Source organism: Heliangelus exortis, chromosome 19, assembly GCF_036169615.1.
Source record: "Heliangelus exortis chromosome 19, bHelExo1.hap1, whole genome shotgun sequence".
NCBI classification, from domain to species: Eukaryota; Metazoa; Chordata; class Aves; order Apodiformes; family Trochilidae; genus Heliangelus; species Heliangelus exortis.
The window spans coordinates 3,289,516-3,312,624 of NC_092440.1; the positions used below are offsets into that span (position 1 = coordinate 3,289,516).

General features: G+C 55.3%; 1 protein-coding gene across 9 annotated transcripts in view; it reads right to left on the reverse strand.

Moving 5' to 3' along the window:
• The window catches only part of LOC139805352 (uncharacterized), a 42,636-nt gene that overhangs the window by 6,837 nt on the left and 12,690 nt on the right, over positions 1-23,109 (reverse strand). For 6 of the 9 annotated variants that reach the window (XM_071763672.1, XM_071763671.1, XM_071763669.1 and 3 more), the window contains 3 exons: positions 16,996-17,139; positions 9,212-9,649; positions 1,433-1,870 (listed from right to left, as the gene is read on the reverse strand). In XM_071763672.1, coding sequence (XP_071619773.1) covers positions 1,433-1,870; positions 9,212-9,649; positions 16,996-17,139 — 1,020 coding nt within the window. Of the gene's footprint in view, positions 1-1,432; positions 1,871-9,211; positions 9,650-16,995; positions 17,804-18,040; positions 19,046-19,544; positions 19,686-19,810; positions 22,365-23,109 lie in introns of those variants that run through there. The other 3 variants (XM_071763677.1, XM_071763676.1, XM_071763678.1) reach the window with 3 other exon arrangements.

The following is a 23,109-nucleotide window of genomic DNA, read 5'->3' on the forward strand; positions in this document are numbered from 1 at the left end:
AGTGTGCCCTTGATACTTAACACACTGAGCAAAAGCACCTGGGCAGTGAGGGTTGTGGGGGCTTGTGTAAGTCCAAGAGGAGCATGGTGCTGCAGAGCCCATTGTTCCCTGACTCAGTGTCTTGGGCAGTGACTGAGGGGAAAAAAAAGCCAAACAGAAGTCCTGGCTTTAGCCTGGAAGAAGGGAGGGCTGAGCAGCAGTCAAGGGGCTTTGCATGGTGCTAAGGAAGGCAGAGGCAAGCTGTGGTGCTGCAGGTCCGGTGGCCTGATGTCCTCCTTGCCCAGCCTGGTTACAGCACCAGGGCCACTCTGCTTCCCCTGGGCCACACTCAGCCAGGCTGAGGTGAAGCTGCTGGCTCAGCTGCTGGGCATGGGCAGCACAGTGGGAACCCCCAAGTGAGGGCACTGCCACTGTCTCACCAAGTGCCTCTTTGTCTGTGCCAGGACTGACTTTGTCAGCGCCTGAGAACATGGGGCACCGTGGAACCAGCAGCCCCTGTTGTCGCAGCGAGGGAAAACTCGTGCACTCAATGTGAGTGATCAACAAGCTTCAACTTTATTGCGCAGCAACTTTTCCTTCTATACGGTCTCGGAGACCACGCCCCCCAGGTCCCGGCGGCCACACCCCCTACCCTTTCAGGAACATTCAGGAACATTCTCAGCGTCCTTTAATAAGCTAGTACATATTCTATAACCTAGCTCCTCTGTTGGCCATCTGCACTATGTCTTCGTGGCCCTTGTCACGTAGCCAGTCCTCCACACCCTGTTGCTGCTGCTCTGTCTCCAGGGAAAGCGTCCCCCAGCACGGGGAGGCATCCCTGGCCTCACCAGGGTACCCCCAGCCTGCCTTTGCCTTTGTTGGCTCCCCTGTGCTTTGGGGTAGAAGGGGATAAAATCTTATTCCTGGCAGCCCAGCTCCTGCTGCAGCTGCCTGGAAGCGGTTCCCCTTGCCCTGCACTTCTCCCGAGAGGCACCAGACACAGACAAGCACTATGGGGAGCTGTCAGCTTTTATTAGGTCTCAAAAATCCACAGGCAGCTGAAAGGCAGCTGGCAGCATGGCGGGGCGGGCTCAGGGCTGGTGGCCACCTCCAGGAACCCCCCCGGTGATGGCAGGGGAGCTGGGTTCCTGTCTCCGATGCGCTCTACGGAAGAACTGGAAAGCCCTGCGCACGCCCCTGGACACCCTTCTGAAGAGGGAGAACCGTTTCCGTAGAGCTGATGAAGTCCCTTCAGCCTCTCGTGCTACCCAGGAGCCAAAGGCTGTGCTGGGCTCTGCCTGCTGGCCCATGTCTTCTACGAGGTCTTGCTGTTCTGTGGAGTGCTGGCCTGATCCCCGTGTCACAAGCGCAGCCCTGGCCACAAACTCCCTGACAACGAACTGGTGTGCGTCCACCGGAGCCAGATCATCGTCTTTGGCCCTGGAGGGGACAGGTGCCAGGCTCTCAGCTTCTCCTGTGCTGTCCTGCTGGTCTTGTCCCTCTGTCCCAAGCACAGCCTTGGCCACAGACTCCCTGACCATGAAGTGGTCGGTGTCCACTTGAGCCAGATCACCATCTGTGGACCTGGAGGCCTCAGGTGCCAGTCCCTCAGCTTCTGCCCCACTGGTGTGCTGCTGGTCTGGTCCCCCTGTCACAAGCACAGCCTTCTCCACAGCATCGCCAACAATGAAGTGGTCGGTGTCTGCCAGAGCCACATCATCTTGTGTGGGGCTGGAGGGGACAGGTGCCAGTCCCTCAGCTTCTGCCCCACTGGTGTCCTGCTGGTCTGGTCCCTCTGTCCCAAGCACAGCCTTGGCCACAGACTCCCTGACCATGAAGTGGTCGGTGTCCACTTGAGCCAGATCACCATCTGTGGACCTGGAGGCCTCAGGTGCCAGTCCCTCAGCTTCTGCCCCACTGGTGTGCTGCTGGTCTGGTCCCTCTGTCACAAGCACAGCCTTCTCCGCAGCATCGCCAACAATGAAGTGGTTGGTGTCCGCCAGAGCCACATCATCTTGTGTGGGGCTGGAGGGGACAGGTGCCGGGCTCTCTGCCTCCACTGCTGTGTCGAGCTCACTAAAGGCAAGAGAAGCTGGTGCTTTTGCCTCCTGTTGTGCCACAGGAGCCAGAGGCAAGTGGTGCCCCTCTTTGCCAAGAGCTCCGGCCCCTGCAGAAGCTGCCGGCTCCACGCCTGTGAACTCCAGGGATTCGTATGTGCTATGCTGGTAATTATCTTCCTGTTCTTCAGACTCTGTGCCCATGATGCTGGATGAGCTGGATTCCTCCTGGGGGACAAAGCTGAGGTCCTGAAAGAAGTCCTGGGAAGAGGGCCAGATGATGTCATCTCTGTCACTGTCCTCTTCCCCCTCCTGCTCTAAGTCCCCTGCTTTGTTGTCCAGCACTGGCAGGAATGTCCTCCCTCTTGCCCACACTTCCTGCTGGCTGGGTCCGGGGGCTTCCATCCACTCCAGCATGTCCTCTCTGCTGGTGACATCATGCAGGAGTTCCCTGCGCCTCGCCTCTGGCTGACACACCTTCAAGCTCACTCTGCAGGTCTGGAAGGAAAGAGGGGTTTAGTAAAAGCAGTCTGGCTCCCAGCAGCACCTGCATGCCAGGGCCCTGCCGGCAGCGGCTGCTGTCAGAGACAGGAGATGATGGGGCCGGAGCCGTGCGGCGCAGCGGCGCGATCCAGGCAGAGGGAGGCCCCATCCCATCCCATCCCATCCCATCCCATCCCATCCCATCCCGTGCCATGCCGTCCTTGGTACTCACCCTCCTGGATCTGACACTGAGCCGCCACGACTCTGTCAGGAGGACCTGCTGCTCCTCGCTCTCCTGCCGCCAGAGCTGCCTGGCCTCCAGGCCACCCTGCTGACGCTGCCGGCTGGCTGCGCTGGTCTGGGCCGGGCAGCTCCTCTCCTGGTCCTCCAGATGCTCCGTGTGGACGGACCGGATGGTCAAACGATCTGCAGCAGCCCCATGGTCAGCCGACACCCTGCTGTGGGGCTGGCACCTGACACGCACTGTCAACCTTTCTGAGAGACGTCGTGCCGTTTGTCCACAGCGTGCTGGTCCCGCGTCCCTCTCGAAGGAAGCTGGCGCAGGGGTGCTGCAGGCAACACCAGTGCTCCCACGTCTGTGGGGATCAGGCAAGGGACGTTCTCTGTCAGCTGCCCAGACTTCCTCTGCTCTTCTTGGTATCGCCCGGTCCTGCTGTGCTGCTGGCTGCTTGCAGCATCCCCATCGCCCAGTGAAAACCTTGTGCTGGGGCTCATTGGGGATGTGCCAGGCTGTCCCCTTTCCAGCTGGGGCAGAGGCTCCAGGGCTGTGCAGGGCAGGCTTCCAGCTCTCCACCCTGGCAGATGTGCCCCGGTCACCCCATGTGCCCCGGGCAGAGGAGACAACCTCTTGGCGGCCGCTGGTTGCAGCGCTGCTGGCTGTGTTTCTGCCTGTGGCAAGGGTTGCTGCTGGCAGAGGAGGCAGCTTGCAGCAGGTGCTGGCAGCCTTGTAACTGCTTGTGGAAGAAGATGATGTAGAGGGGGCAGCTGGCAGATGGGGCAGCTTGCAGCAGGTGCTGGCAGCCTTGTCTCTGCCCCCGCGTAAAGGTGCGGAGCGTGCAGCGGGAGGGGGACGTGGCTTCTGAGAGCAAGTGCTGGCAGCTCCTGAGGGCTGAGCTGTGAGTGCATGCCCGGGTGCCACATCCTGCCTGAGGAGAGGCAGCCGGCATGGCTGGCAAGCTGTCTCCTCCTCTGTCGCCCTGCCTACCAGGCTGCCCGACTGCAAGAGAAAGCAAGGAGAGACTGCAATGACTCTGGCCCTTGCCCCCGTGGCTCCATGTCCCGGTTGTGAAAGGTCCTTTGTAGTGAAATGAGGCAACCAGGTGCCACCAATGGCCAGGTAGTGGGCATGAGTTTGTGTTAAGCCCACCTGTGCCTGATTAGGCCGGGCCCCTACTGCCCATGAGCAGGATTAGGGGGCCAATAAAGCTCACTCCTGAGGAGGCCGTGAGGGAGGCTGGCTGCTTTCGGAGCAATAGCACCGGGCCAGGCTACTCAGCCCTGAGGGCCAGAGACTCGGAGCCCTCTTTGTGTGTTTCTGCTGGAACACCTGGTTGGACCTTGGAGCGCCGTGCCCTAAGAGAGGTTCGTCTTGCAACAGTCCTTCCTTCTGCCAGGGTGCCCTGGCAGCCCCCCAGCCCAGCCTGTTCCCTCCCGCACCTCCCTGCTGCCAGCAGCTCCTGGGCTGGGAAGATGTCCGTTGCCCCTGGGCTTCCTACGTGGACGTGGTGTCTCCCCGTGGCCTTGGCTTGAGAGTTGTTGGGGCAGGGCAGCTCTGGCAGTCTGTCCCCATCAAGGGGCGAGACCTGGCCCTGGCTGCCACCCTGCAGCACTGCTGGTTGCTGCCTGTGGCCCACCTCCTTGTGGGCAGGAGGAGGAGGTGGGGGGTGGAGGTGGCTGCCAGGACCCCTGCTGCCAGCAAACCCAGCACTGGCACCGAGGCAGCGCCGTGTGACCCTGTCCCACGCCAGCCTCTCCCTCTTACCTTGAGCCTCACCAAGAGCCTCTTCTTCAGGAGCGGTTGCCCCTTGGTGGTCTGGGAGCGGGCCTTCTCCTCTCTCTCCATGGACACTTTGGCCTCTTCTGCCAACGTAGCCGTTCCGCAGGCACGCAGAACAAGTGAGCGAGTTGCTCTCCTGGCATCCCAGAGCTCGCGTTGCTTATATACCCCCACGGTTACCGCGGAGCCCTCCGTGACAATGGTGTCCAGGCACCAGGCCCTGCATCACAAAGGCAAAGTGGTGGCCCCAGGTGCACAGCTGCCACAGCTGCGGACGCTGAACTAACACAAGAAAATCCCGGACCGCAACAAAAGTTGAAAGCATAAAAATCTTGCTCTGATTTTGTTGCCAAACTTCAAAGCTTTTGATTTAAGGAGCTTAAGAGAATTGGAGTGCTGCTCACTGAGCTACACCTTCATATGGAGGAACAGGTCCAAGCAGAACGTGGCCAGATGGGAGACTAATTCTCACCCTGCTCCAGGACCCTCCAAGCCAATTGTAGGAAGAATGAGTTCTCTAAGTTCTAGAAATGAGAAAATCCTTCCCACTGAGGTGAAGCTAGAAACTGAAAGTGATCAATGGTTTCAGACGAAAAGGAAGATTTCATTCCAAGCTTTCCTTTGTTTAAGAAAGAGGGGGAAATCTGCTCTTAAGTGGAAGAAGATGTTCCAGGACAGGCGTTCTCCCCTTGGGGTATCATGGGACCCCTAGGTAAAAAGCCCAGTTCTCATGGGAGCTGTAGAGGTCACCAGAAATTTTTGTGCCTTTTCTGCGCAATAATCAGGATGAAAAGGACTCTTTCTTAGGCCAGAGCTGAGAGTCTAGAGGCAATGTCTACCTGGGAAAGGATTCAATCAAGGGACCCAGTGAAAAGCTCTTTGCCACCAAAGATACTGCAGATTATTAGAAAGCATGATGTCTTGTCTTGGGAAGCAGCGTAAGGGGATTTGTCTTATGACTGGAAGAACTAACGGACTTCAAATGAAGCCCAGGAGTTAAATGGATGACGGATTCAGTTGCAAGGATGGACTGATAAAATTGTGTTGAGTTTTTAGTTTATGCTTTTGAATTGATTTTGAAGCACTAGCTGATGTTTATAGGAATGTGAGAAGTTCTCTCTGTCACTGGAATGTGTACCTCTTTGCATAAACATCGCATACTTTTTGCATTTTAGAGTGTATTGCAGCACAGTCCACTGCTGCTTTTTGCTTCCTGCTGTGCTGGATAGATTTCCTGCTAGTTGGTACATCCTAGGTAGAGGAATTTCCTTCTTACAGAGCCTGAAGAATAAGTGTAGGTGCTTGTGCTGATGACGGACAGACCCAAGAATAAATCTTCTAAAGCGAGCAAAAGAGCTGTTTTGGTTTTTCCCCCTGGACTGGCCCACAGGCTTGCACAATGGGTCTTCAGCTGATGTGCATTAACGTGAGGTGGAGCTCCTCTCTTTGGTGTCTGTGCCCGCAGAGACTTTAGAAAAGAGAGAAAAAAGCCTCATCTGCTAACTGCTTTTTTACACAGAGACAATGTATACATTTATGCTAAACATTGGTGTTGATGTCTGTGTGGAGTTGGTAGAATGTTTGCGAGTGACCCCCAGACAGTGGAAATCAACTCACATCATCTAAGCTGTAAGTAGAAAATCTGCAAAAATCGGTGTTCTTTTGAGAAGGAAGGGCTCTCCAGTCTTTTCAATAGAAGAGCTCACACAAGGTCATCCCCTGTTGCAGTGCAGATTCCATCTGTACTGAAGGCAGTGGTCCTTCCTTTTAGCCAGAGGCACAATCTGGATCGATGACACTGCTGCTTGAGAGTCCTCTGGCAAAATGTTAACATACAAAACCCACTTACAATGGGTAAAGTACTGCCAGGTGTCCTGCCCAGCTCCAGATTCAGACGGGTTTCTAAATGGAAGCGTGATGAAAACAGGTGCAGTAGCCTCAGTTGTCTTTAGGGGAAAATAGATGCAGGGGGTTGACTCAAGTGAATTTGTTCCGAGCTCAGCTCTGGAGCTGCTTCAATGGTTTTTTTTTGGTTTGTTTTTTTTTTAAATTTCCAGTGGCCTTTTTAAGTAGACCTCTGTGAACTTCCTTGGGCCTTAGGAATAGCTTTCAGAAACAGGAACGTAGTGAGCTCTGGAGGTCGTCTAGGTAAGCTACTCCAAGCAAGGTGTACTCCAAAGCTGTATCACATTGTTCAGGAGGCTGCATCACACACCTCTCTGCTGAGTGTGTCCTTCCCTTGCACCTACCAGGGGTGTCTCTGCTGCAGCTTAGGAAGCTGTTACAGCTGCCTATTGAAAGCCTCGTGGTTCATCTTTCACACTCCATTTAATCCTGTTGCTACCCATGTGTGTTCAGTTCCCTGTCTCCCTCCCTGCTTCCAGCTGTCTCTGCCAGCAGAAATACTGTTAGGCGAGTTGCGTTTTGTACGATATGATATTGAAAGAGTGGAAAGCTGTAGCATACGTATTTCTACTGGTAACGTTGCTGATTTGTGTATTTAATAATGAAGCAGGAAAGGCTTTTAACATTAACCTCTGGGTCACCTCTGGGTGATTCTTATTCCAGGCCAATTTTGACAGTCTCTCACCCATGACAGCACATGTCCTTGGGGGGCTCCAGTCATCGGATCTGGGCTTTTATTGTTGTGGCAACAGGATCAATAGTTCCCTTTTTTTTGCAAGTCATGCCTGCGGCCCATAGCAAGGACCACCTGGGCTTTGGGGTGCTGCTTGCTTTCAGTTGCCTTATGGGACTGTTCATTCTCATGCAGTGGGGTACACTCAGTCTCCTCTTCTGCTGCTGCCTTACCCAAAAGACACAGCAAACTTCTAGGCCAAGAAAGGCCTTCTGGTCTCCAGGTCCCAGGGTGTCTTGATCTGGTCAGGAGAGGACCAGTTAGCAGCATGCAATTGATTTTGTTTGTGATGTCAGAGCCCTGATCACAGCTCACTTCTCCAGTGCTTGCTGGGTGGGATGATAGCAGACGAGACCAGCAACTGTTGGATGCTTGATCTCATCAGCAAAGCTGCAGCTGTACAGTAAGAGCAGAGGAGATCCTCCTTTAAGTCTGCACTAGAAGGAAGGCTTCAAGAAAGCTCCTCAGCACCCTCTGGAAGGTCTCAAGGACTCAGGGCACAAGCTACAAATGATAAATTCACCTGTCCTGCCAGGAGGCCCCTGCTGCAGAGTGCCACCCCTCTGGCTGCCCTGGCAGAGGATGGAGATCTTAAGGCCCTTCTAAGTGTGCCCTTGATACTTAACACACTGAGCAAAAGCACGTGGGCAGTGAGGGTTGTGGGGGCTTGTGTAAGTCCAAGAGGAGCATGGTGCTGCAGAGCCCATTGTTCCCTGACTCAGTGTCTTGGGCAGTGACTGAGGGGAAAAAAAAGCCAAACAGAAGTCCTGGCTTTAGCCTGGAAGAAGGGAGGGCTGAGCAGCAGTCAAGGGGCTTTGCATGGTGCTAAGGAAGGCAGAGGCAAGCTGTGGTGCTGCAGGTCCGGTGGCCTGATGTCCTCCTTGCCCAGCCTGGTTACAGCACCAGGGCCACTCTGCTTCCCCTGGGCCACACTCAGCCAGGCTGAGGTGAAGCTGCTGGCTCAGCTGCTGGGCATGGGCAGCACAGTGGGAACCCCCAAGTGAGGGCACTGCCACTGTCTCACCAAGTGCCTCTTTGTCTGTGCCAGGACTGACTTTGTCAGCGCCTGAGAACATGGGGCACCGTGGAACCAGCAGCCCCTGTTGTCGCAGCGAGGGAAAACTCGTGCACTCAATGTGAGTGATCAACAAGCTTCAACTTTATTGCGCAGCAACTTTTCCTTCTATACGGTCTCGGAGACCACGCCCCCCAGGTCCCGGCGGCCACACCCCCTACCCTTTCAGGAACATTCAGGAACATTCTCAGCGTCCTTTAATAAGCTAGTACATATTCTATAACCTAGCTCCTCTGTTGGCCATCTGCACTATGTCTTCGTGGCCCTTGTCACGTAGCCAGTCCTCCACACCCTGTTGCTGCTGCTCTGTCTCCAGGGAAAGCGTCCCCCAGCACGGGGAGGCATCCCTGGCCTCACCAGGGTACCCCCAGCCTGCCTTTGCCTTTGTTGGCTCCCCTGTGCTTTGGGGTAGAAGGGGATAAAATCTTATTCCTGGCAGCCCAGCTCCTGCTGCAGCTGCCTGGAAGCGGTTCCCCTTGCCCTGCACTTCTCCCGAGAGGCACCAGACACAGACAAGCACTATGGGGAGCTGTCAGCTTTTATTAGGTCTCAAAAATCCACAGGCAGCTGAAAGGCAGCTGGCAGCATGGCGGGGCGGGCTCAGGGCTGGTGGCCACCTCCAGGAACCCCCCCGGTGATGGCAGGGGAGCTGGGTTCCTGTCTCCGATGCGCTCTACGGAAGAACTGGAAAGCCCTGCGCACGCCCCTGGACACCCTTCTGAAGAGGGAGAACCGTTTCCGTAGAGCTGATGAAGTCCCTTCAGCCTCTCGTGCTACCCAGGAGCCAAAGGCTGTGCTGGGCTCTGCCTGCTGGCCCATGTCTTCTACGAGGTCTTGCTGTTCTGTGGAGTGCTGGCCTGATCCCCGTGTCACAAGCGCAGCCCTGGCCACAAACTCCCTGACAACGAACTGGTGTGCGTCCACCGGAGCCAGATCATCGTCTTTGGCCCTGGAGGGGACAGGTGCCAGGCTCTCAGCTTCTCCTGTGCTGTCCTGCTGGTCTTGTCCCTCTGTCCCAAGCACAGCCTTGGCCACAGACTCCCTGACCATGAAGTGGTCGGTGTCCACTTGAGCCAGATCACCATCTGTGGACCTGGAGGCCTCAGGTGCCAGTCCCTCAGCTTCTGCCCCACTGGTGTGCTGCTGGTCTGGTCCCCCTGTCACAAGCACAGCCTTCTCCACAGCATCGCCAACAATGAAGTGGTCGGTGTCTGCCAGAGCCACATCATCTTGTGTGGGGCTGGAGGGGACAGGTGCCAGTCCCTCAGCTTCTGCCCCACTGGTGTCCTGCTGGTCTGGTCCCTCTGTCCCAAGCACAGCCTTGGCCACAGACTCCCTGACCATGAAGTGGTCGGTGTCCACTTGAGCCAGATCACCATCTGTGGACCTGGAGGCCTCAGGTGCCAGTCCCTCAGCTTCTGCCCCACTGGTGTGCTGCTGGTCTGGTCCCTCTGTCACAAGCACAGCCTTCTCCGCAGCATCGCCAACAATGAAGTGGTCGGTGTCTGCCAGAGCCACATCATCTTGTGTGGGGCTGGAGGGGACAGGTGCCAGGCTCTCTGCCTCCACTGCTGTGTCGAGCTCACTAAAGGCAAGAGAAGCTGGTGCTTTTGCCTCCTGTTGTGCCACAGGAGCCAGAGGCAAGTGGTGCCCCTCTTTGCCAAGAGCTCCGGCCCCTGCAGAAGCTGCCGGCTCCACGCCTGTGAACTCCAGGGATTCGTATGTGCTGTGCTGGTAATTATCTTCCTGTTCTTCAGACTCTGTGCCCATGATGCTGGATGAGCTGGATTCCTCCTGGGGGACAAAGCTGAGGTCTTGAAAGAAGTCCTGGGAAGAGGGCCAGATGATGTCATCTCTGTCACTGTCCTCTTCCCCCTCCTGCTCTAAGTCCCCTGCTTTGTTGTCCAGCACTGGCAGGAATGTCCTCCCTCTTGCCCACACTTCCTGCTGGCTGGGTCCGGGGGCTTCCATCCACTCCAGCATGTCCTCTCTGCTGGTGACATCATGCAGGAGTTCCCTGCGCCTCGCCTCTGGCTGACACACCTTCAAGCTCACTCTGCAGGTCTGGAAGGAAAGAGGGGTTTAGTAAAAGCAGTCTGGCTCCCAGCAGCACCTGCATGCCAGGGCCCTGCCGGCAGCGGCTGCTGTCAGAGACAGGAGATGATGGGGCCGGAGCCGTGCGGCGCAGCGGCGCGATCCAGGCAGAGGGAGGCCCCATCCCATCCCATCCCATCCCATCCCATCCCATCCCATGCCGTCCCGTGCCATGCCGTCCTTGGTACTCACCCTCCTGGATCTGACACTGAGCCGCCACGACTCTGTCAGGAGGACCTGCTGCTCCTCGCTCTCCTGCCGCCAGAGCTGCCTGGCCTCCAGGCCACCCTGCTGACGCTGCCGGCTGGCTGCGCTGGTCTGGGCCGGGCAGCTCCTCTCCTGGTCCTCCAGATGCTCCGTGTGGACGGACCGGATGGTCAAACGATCTGCAGCAGCCCCATGGTCAGCCGACACCCTGCTGTGGGGCTGGCACCTGACACGCACTGTCAACCTTTCTGAGAGACGTCGTGCCGTTTGTCCACAGCGTGCTGGTCCCGCGTCCCTCTCGAAGGAAGCTGGCGCAGGGGTGCTGCAGGCAACACCAGTGCTCCCACGTCTGTGGGGATCAGGCAAGGGACGTTCTCTGTCAGCTGCCCAGACTTCCTCTGCTCTTCTTGGTATCGCCCGGTCCTGCTGTGCTGCTGGCTGCTTGCAGCATCCCCATCGCCCAGTGAAAACCTTGTGCTGGGGCTCATTGGGGATGTGCCAGGCTGTCCCCTTTCCAGCTGGGGCAGAGGCTCCAGGGCTGTGCAGGGCAGGCTTCCAGCTCTCCACCCTGGCAGATGTGCCCCGGTCACCCCATGTGCCCCGGGCAGAGGAGACAACCTCTTGGCGGCCGCTGGTTGCAGCGCTGCTGGCTGTGTTTCTGCCTGTGGCAAGGGTTGCTGCTGGCAGAGGAGGCAGCTTGCAGCAGGTGCTGGCAGCCTTGTAACTGCTTGTGGAAGAAGATGATGTAGAGGGGGCAGCTGGCAGATGGGGCAGCTTGCAGCAGGTGCTGGCAGCCTTGTCTCTGCCCCCGCGTAAAGGTGCGGAGCGTGCAGCGGGAGGGGGACGTGGCTTCTGAGAGCAAGTGCTGGCAGCTCCTGAGGGCTGAGCTGTGAGTGCATGCCCGGGTGCCACATCCTGCCTGAGGAGAGGCAGCCGGCATGGCTGGCAAGCTGTCTCCTCCTCTGTCGCCCTGCCTACCAGGCTGCCCGACTGCAAGAGAAAGCAAGGAGAGACTGCAATGACTCTGGCCCTTGCCCCCGTGGCTCCATGTCCCGGTTGTGAAAGGTCCTTTGTAGTGAAATGAGGCAACCAGGTGCCACCAATGGCCAGGTAGTGGGCATGAGTTTGTGTTAAGCCCACCTGTGCCTGATTAGGCCGGGCCCCTACTGCCCATGAGCAGGATTAGGGGGCCAATAAAGCTCACTCCTGAGGAGGCCGTGAGGGAGGCTGGCTGCTTTCGGAGCAATAGCACCGGGCCAGGCTACTCAGCCCTGAGGGCCAGAGACTCGGAGCCCTCTTTGTGTGTTTCTGCTGGAACACCTGGTTGGACCTTGGAGCGCCGTGCCCTAAGAGAGGTTCGTCTTGCAACAGTCCTTCCTTCTGCCAGGGTGCCCTGGCAGCCCCCCAGCCCAGCCTGTTCCCTCCCGCACCTCCCTGCTGCCAGCAGCTCCTGGGCTGGGAAGATGTCCGTTGCCCCTGGGCTTCCTACGTGGACGTGGTGTCTCCCCGTGGCCTTGGCTTGAGAGTTGTTGGGGCAGGGCAGCTCTGGCAGTCTGTCCCCATCAAGGGGCGAGACCTGGCCCTGGCTGCCACCCTGCAGCACTGCTGGTTGCTGCCTGTGGCCCACCTCCTTGTGGGCAGGAGGAGGAGGTGTGGGGTGGAGGTGGCTGCCAGGACCCCTGCTGCCAGCAAACCCAGCACTGGCACCGAGGCAGCGCCGTGTGACCCCGTCCCACGCCAGCCTCTCCCTCTTACCTTGAGCCTCACCAAGAGCCTCTTCTTCAGGAGCGGTTGCCCCTTGGTGGTCTGGGAGCGGGCCTTCTCCTCTCTCTCCATGGACACTTTGGCCTCTTCTGCCAACGTAGCTGTTCCGCAGGCACGCAGAACAAGTGAGCGAGTTGCTCTCCTGGCATCCCAGAGCTCGCGTTGCTTATATACCCCCACGGTTACCGCGGAGCCCTCCGTGACAATGGTGTCCAGGCACCAGGCCCTGCATCACAAAGGCAAAGTGGTGGCCCCAGGTGCACAGCTGCCACAGCTGCGGACGCTGAACTAACACAAGAAAATCCCGGACCGCAACAAAAGTTGAAAGCATAAAAATCTTGCTCTGATTTTGTTGCCAAACTTCAAAGCTTTTGATTTAAGGAGCTTAAGAGAATTGGAGTGCTGCTCACTGAGCTACACCTTCATATGGAGGAACAGGTCCAAGCAGAACGTGGCCAGATGGGAGACTAATTCTCACCCTGCTCCAGGACCCTCCAAGCCAATTGTAGGAAGAATGAGTTCTCTAAGTTCTAGAAATGAGAAAATCCTTCCCACTGAGGTGAAGCTAGAAACTGAAAGTGATCAATGGTTTCAGACGAAAAGGAAGATTTCATTCCAAGCTTTCCTTTGTTTAAGAAAGAGGGGGAAATCTGCTCTTAAGTGGAAGAAGATGTTCCAGGACAGGCGTTCTCCCCTTGGGGTATCATGGGACCCCTAGGTAAAAAGCCCAGTTCTCATGGGAGCTGTAGAGGTCACCAGAAATTTTTGTGCCTTTTCTGCGCAATAATCAGGATGAAAAGGACTCTTTCTTAGGCCAGAGCTGAGAGTCTAGAGGCAATGTCTACCTGGGAAAGGATTCAATCAAGGGACCCAGTGAAAAGCTCTTTGCCACCAAAGATACTGCAGATTATTAGAAAGCATGATGTCTTGTCTTGGGAAGCAGCGTAAGGGGATTTGTCTTATGACTGGAAGAACTAACGGACTTCAAATGAAGCCCAGGAGTTAAATGGATGACGGATTCAGTTGCAAGGATGGACTGATAAAATTGTGTTGAGTTTTTAGTTTATGCTTTTGAATTGATTTTGAAGCACTAGCTGATGTTTATAGGAATGTGAGAAGTTCTCTCTGTCACTGGAATGTGTACCTCTTTGCATAAACATCGCATACTTTTTGCATTTTAGAGTGTATTGCAGCACAGTCCACTGCTGCTTTTTGCTTCCTGCTGTGCTGGATAGATTTCCTGCTAGTTGGTACATCCTAGGTAGAGGAATTTCCTTCTTACAGAGCCTGAAGAATAAGTGTAGGTGCTTGTGCTGATGACGGACAGACCCAAGAATAAATCTTCTAAAGCGAGCAAAAGAGCTGTTTTGGTTTTTCCCCCTGGACTGGCCCACAGGCTTGCACAATGGGTCTTCAGCTGATGTGCATTAACGTGAGGTGGAGCTCCTCTCTTTGGTGTCTGTGCCCGCAGAGACTTTAGAAAAGAGAGAAAAAAGCCTCATCTGCTAACTGCTTTTTTACACAGAGACAATGTATACATTTATGCTAAACATTGGTGTTGATGTCTGTGTGGAGTTGGTAGAATGTTTGCGAGTGACCCCCAGACAGTGGAAATCAACTCACATCATCTAAGCTGTAAGTAGAAAATCTGCAAAAATCGGTGTTCTTTTGAGAAGGAAGGGCTCTCCAGTCTTTTCAATAGAAGAGCTCACACAAGGTCATCCCCTGTTGCAGTGCAGATTCCATCTGTACTGAAGGCAGTGGTCCTTCCTTTTAGCCAGAGGCACAATCTGGATCGATGACACTGCTGCTTGAGAGTCCTCTGGCAAAATGTTAACATACAAAACCCACTTACAATGGGTAAAGTACTGCCAGGTGTCCTGCCCAGCTCCAGATTCAGACGGGTTTCTAAATGGAAGCGTGATGAAAACAGGTGCAGTAGCCTCAGTTGTCTTTAGGGGAAAATAGATGCAGGGGGTTGACTCAAGTGAATTTGTTCCGAGCTCAGCTCTGGAGCTGCTTCAATGGTTTTTTTTTGGTTTGTTTTTTTTTTAAATTTCCAGTGGCCTTTTTAAGTAGACCTCTGTGAACTTCCTTGGGCCTTAGGAATAGCTTTCAGAAACAGGAACGTAGTGAGCTCTGGAGGTCGTCTAGGTAAGCTACTCCAAGCAAGGTGTACTCCAAAGCTGTATCACATTGTTCAGGAGGCTGCATCACACACCTCTCTGCTGAGTGTGTCCTTCCCTTGCACCTACCAGGGGTGTCTCTGCTGCAGCTTAGGAAGCTGTTACAGCTGCCTATTGAAAGCCTCGTGGTTCATCTTTCACACTCCATTTAATCCTGTTGCTACCCATGTGTGTTCAGTTCCCTGTCTCCCTCCCTGCTTCCAGCTGTCTCTGCCAGCAGAAATACTGTTAGGCGAGTTGCGTTTTGTACGATATGATATTGAAAGAGTGGAAAGCTGTAGCATACGTATTTCTACTGGTAACGTTGCTGATTTGTGTATTTAATAATGAAGCAGGAAAGGCTTTTAACATTAACCTCTGGGTCACCTCTGGGTGATTCTTATTCCAGGCCAATTTTGACAGTCTCTCACCCATGACAGCACATGTCCTTGGGGGGCTCCAGTCATCGGATCTGGGCTTTTATTGTTGTGGCAACAGGATCAATAGTTCCCTTTTTTTTGCAAGTCATGCCTGCGGCCCATAGCAAGGACCACCTGGGCTTTGGGGTGCTGCTTGCTTTCAGTTGCCTTATGGGACTGTTCATTCTCATGCAGTGGGGTACACTCAGTCTCCTCTTCTGCTGCTGCCTTACCCAAAAGACACAGCAAACTTCTAGGCCAAGAAAGGCCTTCTGGTCTCCAGGTCCCAGGGTGTCTTGATCTGGTCAGGAGAGGACCAGTTAGCAGCATGCAATTGATTTTGTTTGTGATGTCAGAGCCCTGATCACAGCTCACTTCTCCAGTGCTTGCTGGGTGGGATGATAGCAGACGAGACCAGCAACTGTTGGATGCTTGATCTCATCAGCAAAGCTGCAGCTGTACAGTAAGAGCAGAGGAGATCCTCCTTTAAGTCTGCACTAGAAGGAAGGCTTCAAGAAAGCTCCTCAGCACCCTCTGGAAGGTCTCAAGGACTCAGGGCACAAGCTACAAATGATAAATTCACCTGTCCTGCCAGGAGGCCCCTGCTGCAGAGTGCCACCCCTCTGGCTGCCCTGGCAGAGGATGGAGATCTTAAGGCCCTTCTAAGTGTGCCCTTGATACTTAACACACTGAGCAAAAGCACCTGGGCAGTGAGGGTTGTGGGGGCTTGTGTAAGTCCAAGAGGAGCATGGTGCTGCAGAGCCCATTGTTCCCTGACTCAGTGTCTTGGGCAGTGACTGAGGGGAAAAAAAAGCCAAACAGAAGTCCTGGCTTTAGCCTGGAAGAAGGGAGGGTTGAGCAGCAGTCAAGGGGCTTTGCATGGTGCTAAGGAAGGCAGAGGCAAGCTGTGGTGCTGCAGGTCCGGTGGCCTGATGTCCTCCTTGCCCAGCCTGGTTACAGCACCAGGGCCACTCTGCTTCCCCTGGGCCACACTCAGCCAGGCTGAGGTGAAGCTGCTGGCTCAGCTGCTGGGCATGGGCAGCACAGTGGGAACCCCCAAGTGAGGGCACTGCCACTGTCTCACCAAGTGCCTCTTTGTCTGTGCCAGGACTGACTTTGTCAGCGCCTGAGAACATGGGGCACCGTGGAACCAGCAGCCCCTGTTGTCGCAGCGAGGGAAAACTCGTGCACTCAATGTGAGTGATCAACAAGCTTCAACTTTATTGCGCAGCAACTTTTCCTTCTATACGGTCTCGGAGACCACGCCCCCCAGGTCCCGGCGGCCACACCCCCTACCCTTTCAGGAACATTCAGGAACATTCTCAGCGTCCTTTAATAAGCTAGTACATATTCTATAACCTAGCTCCTCTGTTGGCCATCTGCACTATGTCTTCGTGGCCCTTGTCACGTAGCCAGTCCTCCACACCCTGTTGCTGCTGCTCTGTCTCCAGGGAAAGCGTCCCCCAGCACGGGGAGGCATCCCTGGCCTCACCAGGGTACCCCCAGCCTGCCTTTGCCTTTGTTGGCTCCCCTGTGCTTTGGGGTAGAAGGGGATAAAATCTTATTCCTGGCAGCCCAGCTCCTGCTGCAGCTGCCTGGAAGCGGTTCCCCTTGCCCTGCACTTCTCCCGAGAGGCACCAGACACAGACAAGCACTATGGGGAGCTGTCAGCTTTTATTAGGTCTCAAAAATCCACAGGCAGCTGAAAGGCAGCTGGCAGCATGGCGGGGCAGGCTCAGGGCTGGTGGCCACCTCCAGGAACCCCCCCGGTGATGGCAGGGGAGCTGGGTTCCTGTCTCCGATGCGCTCTACGGAAGAACTGGAAAGCCCTGCGCACGCCCCTGGACACCCTTCTGAAGAGGGAGAACCGTTTCCGTAGAGCTGATGAAGTCCCTTCAGCCTCTCGTGCTACCCAGGAGCCAAAGGCTGTGCTGGGCTCTGCCTGCTGGCCCATGTCTTCTACGAGGTCTTGCTGTTCTGTGGAGTGCTGGCCTGATCCCCGTGTCACAAGCGCAGCCCTGGCCACAAACTCCCTGACAACGAACTGGTGTGCGTCCACCGGAGCCAGATCATCGTCTTTGGCCCTGGAGGGGACAGGTGCCAGGCTCTCAGCTTCTCCTGTGCTGTCCTGCTGGTCTTGTCCCTCTGTCCCAAGCACAGCCTTGGCCACAGACTCCCTGACCATGAAGTGGTCGGTGTCCACTTGAGCCAGATCACCATCTGTGGACCTGGAGGCCTCAGGTGCCAGTCCCTCAGCTTCTGCCCCACTGGTGTGCTGCTGGTCTGGTCCCTCTGTCACAAGCACAGCCTTCTCCGCAGCATCACCAACAATGAAGTGGTCGGTGTCTGCCAGAGCCACATCATCTTGTGTGGGGCTGGAGGGGACAGGTGCCAGGCTCTCTGCCTCCACTGCTGTGTCGAGCTCACTAAAGGCAAGAGAAGCTGGTGCTTTTGCCTCCTGTTGTGCCACAGGAGCCAGAGGCAAGTGGTGCCCCTCTTTGCCAAGAGCTCCGGCCCCTGCAGAAGCTGCCGGCTCCACGCCTGTGAACTCCAGGGATTCGTATGTGCTGTGCTGGTAATTATCTTCCTGTTCTTCAGACTCTGTGCCCATGATGCTGGATGAGCTGGATTCCTCCTGGGGGACAAAGCTGAGGTCTTGAAAGAAGTCCTGGGAAGAGGGCCAGATGATGTCATCTCTGTCACTGTCCTCTTCCCCCTCCTGCTCTAAGTCCCCTGCTTTGTTGTCCAGCACTGGCAGGAATGTCCTCCCTCTTGCCCACACTTCCTGCTGGCTGGGTCCGGGGGCTTCCATCCACTCCAGCATGTCCTCTCTGCTGGTGACATCATGCAGGAGTTCCCTGCGCCTCGCCTCTGGCTGACACACCTTCAAGCTCACTCTGCAGGTCTGGAAGGAAAGAGGGGTTTAGTAAAAGCAGTCTGGCTCCCAGCAGCACCTGCATGCCAGGGCCCTGCCGGCAGCGGCTGCTGTCAGAGACAGGAGATGATGGGGCAGGAGCCGTGCGGTGCAGCGGCGCGATCCGGGCAGAGGGAGGCCCCATCCCATCCCATCCCATCCCATCCCATCCCATCCCATCCCATCCCATCCCATGCCGTCCCGTGCCATGCCGTCCTTGGTACTCACCCTCCTGGATCTGACACTGAGCCGCCACGACTCTGTCAGGAGGACCTGCTGCTCCTCGCTCTCCTGCCGCCAGAGCTGCCTGGCCTCCAGGCCACCCTGCTGACGCTGCCGGCTGGCTGCGCTGGTCTGGGCCGGGCAGCTCCTCTCCTGGTCCTCCAGATGCTCCGTGTGGACGGACCGGATGGTCAAACGATCTGCAGCAGCCCCATGGTCAGCCGACACCCTGCTGTGGGGCTGGCACCTGACACGCACTGTCAACCTTTCTGAGAGACGTCGTGCCGTTTGTCCACAGCGTGCTGGTCCCGCGTCCCTCTCGAAGGAAGCTGGCGCAGGGGTGCTGCAGGCAACACCAGTGCTCCCACGTCTGTGGGGATCAGGCAAGGGACGTTCTCTGTCAGCTGCCCAGACTTCCTCTGCTCTTCTTGGTATCGCCCGGTCCTGCTGTGCTGCTGGCTGCTTGCAGCATCCCCATCGCCCAGTGAAAACCTTGTGCTGGGGCTCATTGGGGATGTGCCAGGCTGTCCCCTTTCCAGCTGGGGCAGAGGCTCCAGGGCTGTGCAGGGCAGGCTTCCAGCTCTCCACCCTGGCAGATGTGCCCCGGTCACCCCATGTGCCCCGGGCAGAGGAGACAACCTCTTGGCGGCCGCTGGTTGCAGCGCTGCTGGCTGTGTTTCTGCCTGTGGCAAGGGTTGCTGCTGGCAGAGGAGGCAGCTTGCAGCAGGTGCTGGCAGCCTTGTAACTGCTTGTGGAAGAAGATGATGTAGAGGGGGCAGCTGGCAGATGGGGCAGCTTGCAGCAGGTGCTGGCAGCCTTGTCTCTGCCCCCGCGTAAAGGTGCGGAGCGTGCAGCGGGAGGGGGACGTGGCTTCTGAGAGCAAGTGCTGGCAGCTCCTGAGGGCTGAGCTGTGAGTGCATGCCCGGGTGCCACATCCTGCCTGAGGAGAGGCAGCCGGCATGGCTGGCAAGCTGTCTCCTCCTCTGTCGCCCTGCCTACCAGGCTGCCCGACTGCAAGAGAAAGCAAGGAGAGACTGCAATGACTCTGGCCCTTGCCCCCGTGGCTCCATGTCCCGGTTGTGAAAGGTCCTTTGTAGTGAAATGAGGCAACCAGGTGCCACCAATGGCCAGGTAGTGGGCATGAGTTTGTGTTAAGCCCACCTGTGCCTGATTAGGCCGGGCCCCTACTGCCCATGAGCAGGATTAGGGGGCCAATAAAGCTCACTCCTGAGGAGGCCGTGAGGGAGGCTGGCTGCTTTCGGAGCAATAGCACCGGGCCAGGCTACTCAGCCCTGAGGGCCAGAGACTCGGAGCCCTCTTTGTGTGTTTCTGCTGGAACACCTGGTTGGACCTTGGAGCGCCGTGCCCTAAGAGAGGTTCGTCTTGCAACAGTCCTTCCTTCTGCCAGGGTGCCCTGGCAGCCCCCCAGCCCAGCCTGTTCCCTCCCGCACCTCCCTGCTGCCAGCAGCTCCTGGGCTGGGAAGATGTCCGTTGCCCCTGGGCTTCCTACGTGGACGTGGTGTCTCCCCGTGGCCTTGGCTTGAGAGTTGTTGGGGCAGGGCAGCTCTGGCAGTCTGTCCCCATCAAGGGGCGAGACCTGGCCCTGGCTGCCACCCTGCAGCACTGCTGGTTGCTGCCTGTGGCCCACCTCCTTGTGGGCAGGAGGAGGAGGTGTGGGGTGGAGGTGGCTGCCAGGACCCCTGCTGCCAGCAAACCCAGCACTGGCACCGAGGCAGCGCCGTGTGACCCCGTCCCACGCCAGCCTCTCCCTCTTACCTTGAGCCTCACCAAGAGCCTCTTCTTCAGGAGCGGTTGCCCCTTGGTGGTCTGGGAGCGGGCCTTCTCCTCTCTCTCCATGGACACTTTGGCCTCTTCTGCCAACGTAGCTGTTCCGCAGGCACGCAGAACAAGTGAGCGAGTTGCTCTCCTGGCATCCCAGAGCTCGCGTTGCTTATATACCCCCACGGTTACCGCGGAGCCCTCCGTGACAATGGTGTCCAGGCACCAGGCCCTGCATCACAAAGGCAAAGTGGTGGCCCCAGGTGCACAGCTGCCACAGCTGCGGACGCTGAACTAACACAAGAAAATCCCGGACCGCAACAAAAGTTGAAAGCATAAAAATCTTGCTCTGATTTTGTTGCCAAACTTCAAAGCTTTTGATTTAAGGAGCTTAAGAGAATTGGAGTGCTGCTCACTGAGCTACACCTTCATATGGAGGAACAGGTCCAAGCAGAACGTGGCCAGATGGGAGACTAATTCTCACCCTGCTCCAGGACCCTCCAAGCCAATTGTAGGAAGAATGAGTTCTCTAAGTTCTAGAAATGAGAAAATCCTTCCCACTGAGGTGAAGCTAGAAACTGAAAGTGATCAATGGTTTCAGACGAAAAGGAAGATTTCATTCCAAGCTTTCCTTTGTTTAAGAAAGAGGGGGAAATCTGCTCTTAAGTGGAAGAAGATGTTCCAGGACAGGCGTTCTCCCCTTGGGGTATCATGGGACCCCTAGGTAAAAAGCACAGTTCTCATGGGAGCTGTAGAGGTCACCAGAAATTTTTGTGCCTTTTCTGCGCAATAATCAGGATGAAAAGGACTCTTTCTTAGGCCAGAGCTGAGAGTCTAGAGGCAATGTCTACCTGGGAAAGGATTCAATCAAGGGACCCAGTGAAAAGCTCTTTGCCACCAAAGATACTGCAGATTATTAGAAAGCATGATGTCTTGTCTTGGGAAGCAGCGTAAGGGGATTTGTCTTATGACTGGAAGAACTAACGGACTTCAAATGAAGCCCAGGAGTTAAATGGATGACGGATTCAGTTGCAAGGATGGACTGATAAAATTGTGTTGAGTTTTTAGTTTATGCTTTTGAATTGATTTTGAAGCACTAGCTGATGTTTATAGGAATGTGAGAAGTTCTCTCTGTCACTGGAATGTGTACCTCTTTGCATAAACATCGCATACTTTTTGCATTTTAGAGTGTATTGCAGCACAGTCCACTGCTGCTTTTTGCTTCCTGCTGTGCTGGATAGATTTCCTGCTAGTTGGTACATCCTAGGTAGAGGAATTTCCTTCTTACAGAGCCTGAAGAATAAGTGTAGGTGCTTGTGCTGATGACGGACAGACCCAAGAATAAATCTTCTAAAGCGAGCAAAAGAGCTGTTTTGGTTTTTCCCCCTGGACTGGCCCACAGGCTTGCACAATGGGTCTTCAGCTGATGTGCATTAACGTGAGGTGGAGCTCCTCTCTTTGGTGTCTGTGCCCGCAGAGACTTTAGAAAAGAGAGAAAAAAGCCTCATCTGCTAACTGCTTTTTTACACAGAGACAATGTATACATTTATGCTAAACATTGGTGTTGATGTCTGTGTGGAGTTGGTAGAATGTTTGCGAGTGACCCCCAGACAGTGGAAATCAACTCACATCATCTAAGCTGTAAGTAGAAAATCTGCAAAAATCGGTGTTCTTTTGAGAAGGAAGGGCTCTCCAGTCTTTTCAATAGAAGAGCTCACACAAGGTCATCCCCTGTTGCAGTGCAGATTCCATCTGTACTGAAGGCAGTGGTCCTTCCTTTTAGCCAGAGGCACAATCTGGATCGATGACACTGCTGCTTGAGAGTCCTCTGGCAAAATGTTAACATACAAAACCCACTTACAATGGGTAAAGTACTGCCAGGTGTCCTGCCCAGCTCCAGATTCAGACGGGTTTCTAAATGGAAGCGTGATGAAAACAGGTGCAGTAGCCTCAGTTGTCTTTAGGGGAAAATAGATGCAGGGGGTTGACTCAAGTGAATTTGTTCCGAGCTCAGCTCTGGAGCTGCTTCAATGGTTTTTTTTTGGTTTGTTTTTTTTTTAAATTTCCAGTGGCCTTTTTAAGTAGACCTCTGTGAACTTCCTTGGGCCTTAGGAATAGCTTTCAGAAACAGGAACGTAGTGAGCTCTGGAGGTCGTCTAGGTAAGCTACTCCAAGCAAGGTGTACTCCAAAGCTGTATCACATTGTTCAGGAGGCTGCATCACACACCTCTCTGCTGAGTGTGTCCTTCCCTTGCACCTACCAGGGGTGTCTCTGCTGCAGCTTAGGAAGCTGTTACAGCTGCCTATTGAAAGCCTCGTGGTTCATCTTTCACACTCCATTTAATCCTGTTGCTACCCATGTGTGTTCAGTTCCCTGTCTCCCTCCCTGCTTCCAGCTGTCTCTGCCAGCAGAAATACTGTTAGGCGAGTTGCGTTTTGTACGATATGATATTGAAAGAGTGGAAAGCTGTAGCATACGTATTTCTACTGGTAACGTTGCTGATTTGTGTATTTAATAATGAAGCAGGAAAGGCTTTTAACATTAACCTCTGGGTCACCTCTGGGTGATTCTTATTCCAGGCCAATTTTGACAGTCTCTCACCCATGACAGCACATGTCCTTGGGGGGCTCCAGTCATCGGATCTGGGCTTTTATTGTTGTGGCAACAGGATCAATAGTTCCCTTTTTTTTGCAAGTCATGCCTGCGGCCCATAGCAAGGACCACCTGGGCTTTGGGGTGCTGCTTGCTTTCAGTTGCCTTATGGGACTGTTCATTCTCATGCAGTGGGGTACACTCAGTCTCCTCTTCTGCTGCTGCCTTACCCAAAAGACACAGCAAACTTCTAGGCCAAGAAAGGCCTTCTGGTCTCCAGGTCCCAGGGTGTCTTGATCTGGTCAGGAGAGGACCAGTTAGCAGCATGCAATTGATTTTGTTTGTGATGTCAGAGCCCTGATCACAGCTCACTTCTCCAGTGCTTGCTGGGTGGGATGATAGCAGACGAGACCAGCAACTGTTGGATGCTTGATCTCATCAGCAAAGCTGCAGCTGTACAGTAAGAGCAGAGGAGATCCTCCTTTAAGTCTGCACTAGAAGGAAGGCTTCAAGAAAGCTCCTCAGCACCCTCTGGAAGGTCTCAAGGACTCAGGGCACAAGCTACAAATGATAAATTCACCTGTCCTGCCAGGAGGCCCCTGCTGCAGAGTGCCACCCCTCTGGCTGCCCTGGCAGAGGATGGAGATCTTAAGGCCCTTCTAAGTGTGCCCTTGATACTTAACACACTGAGCAAAAGCACCTG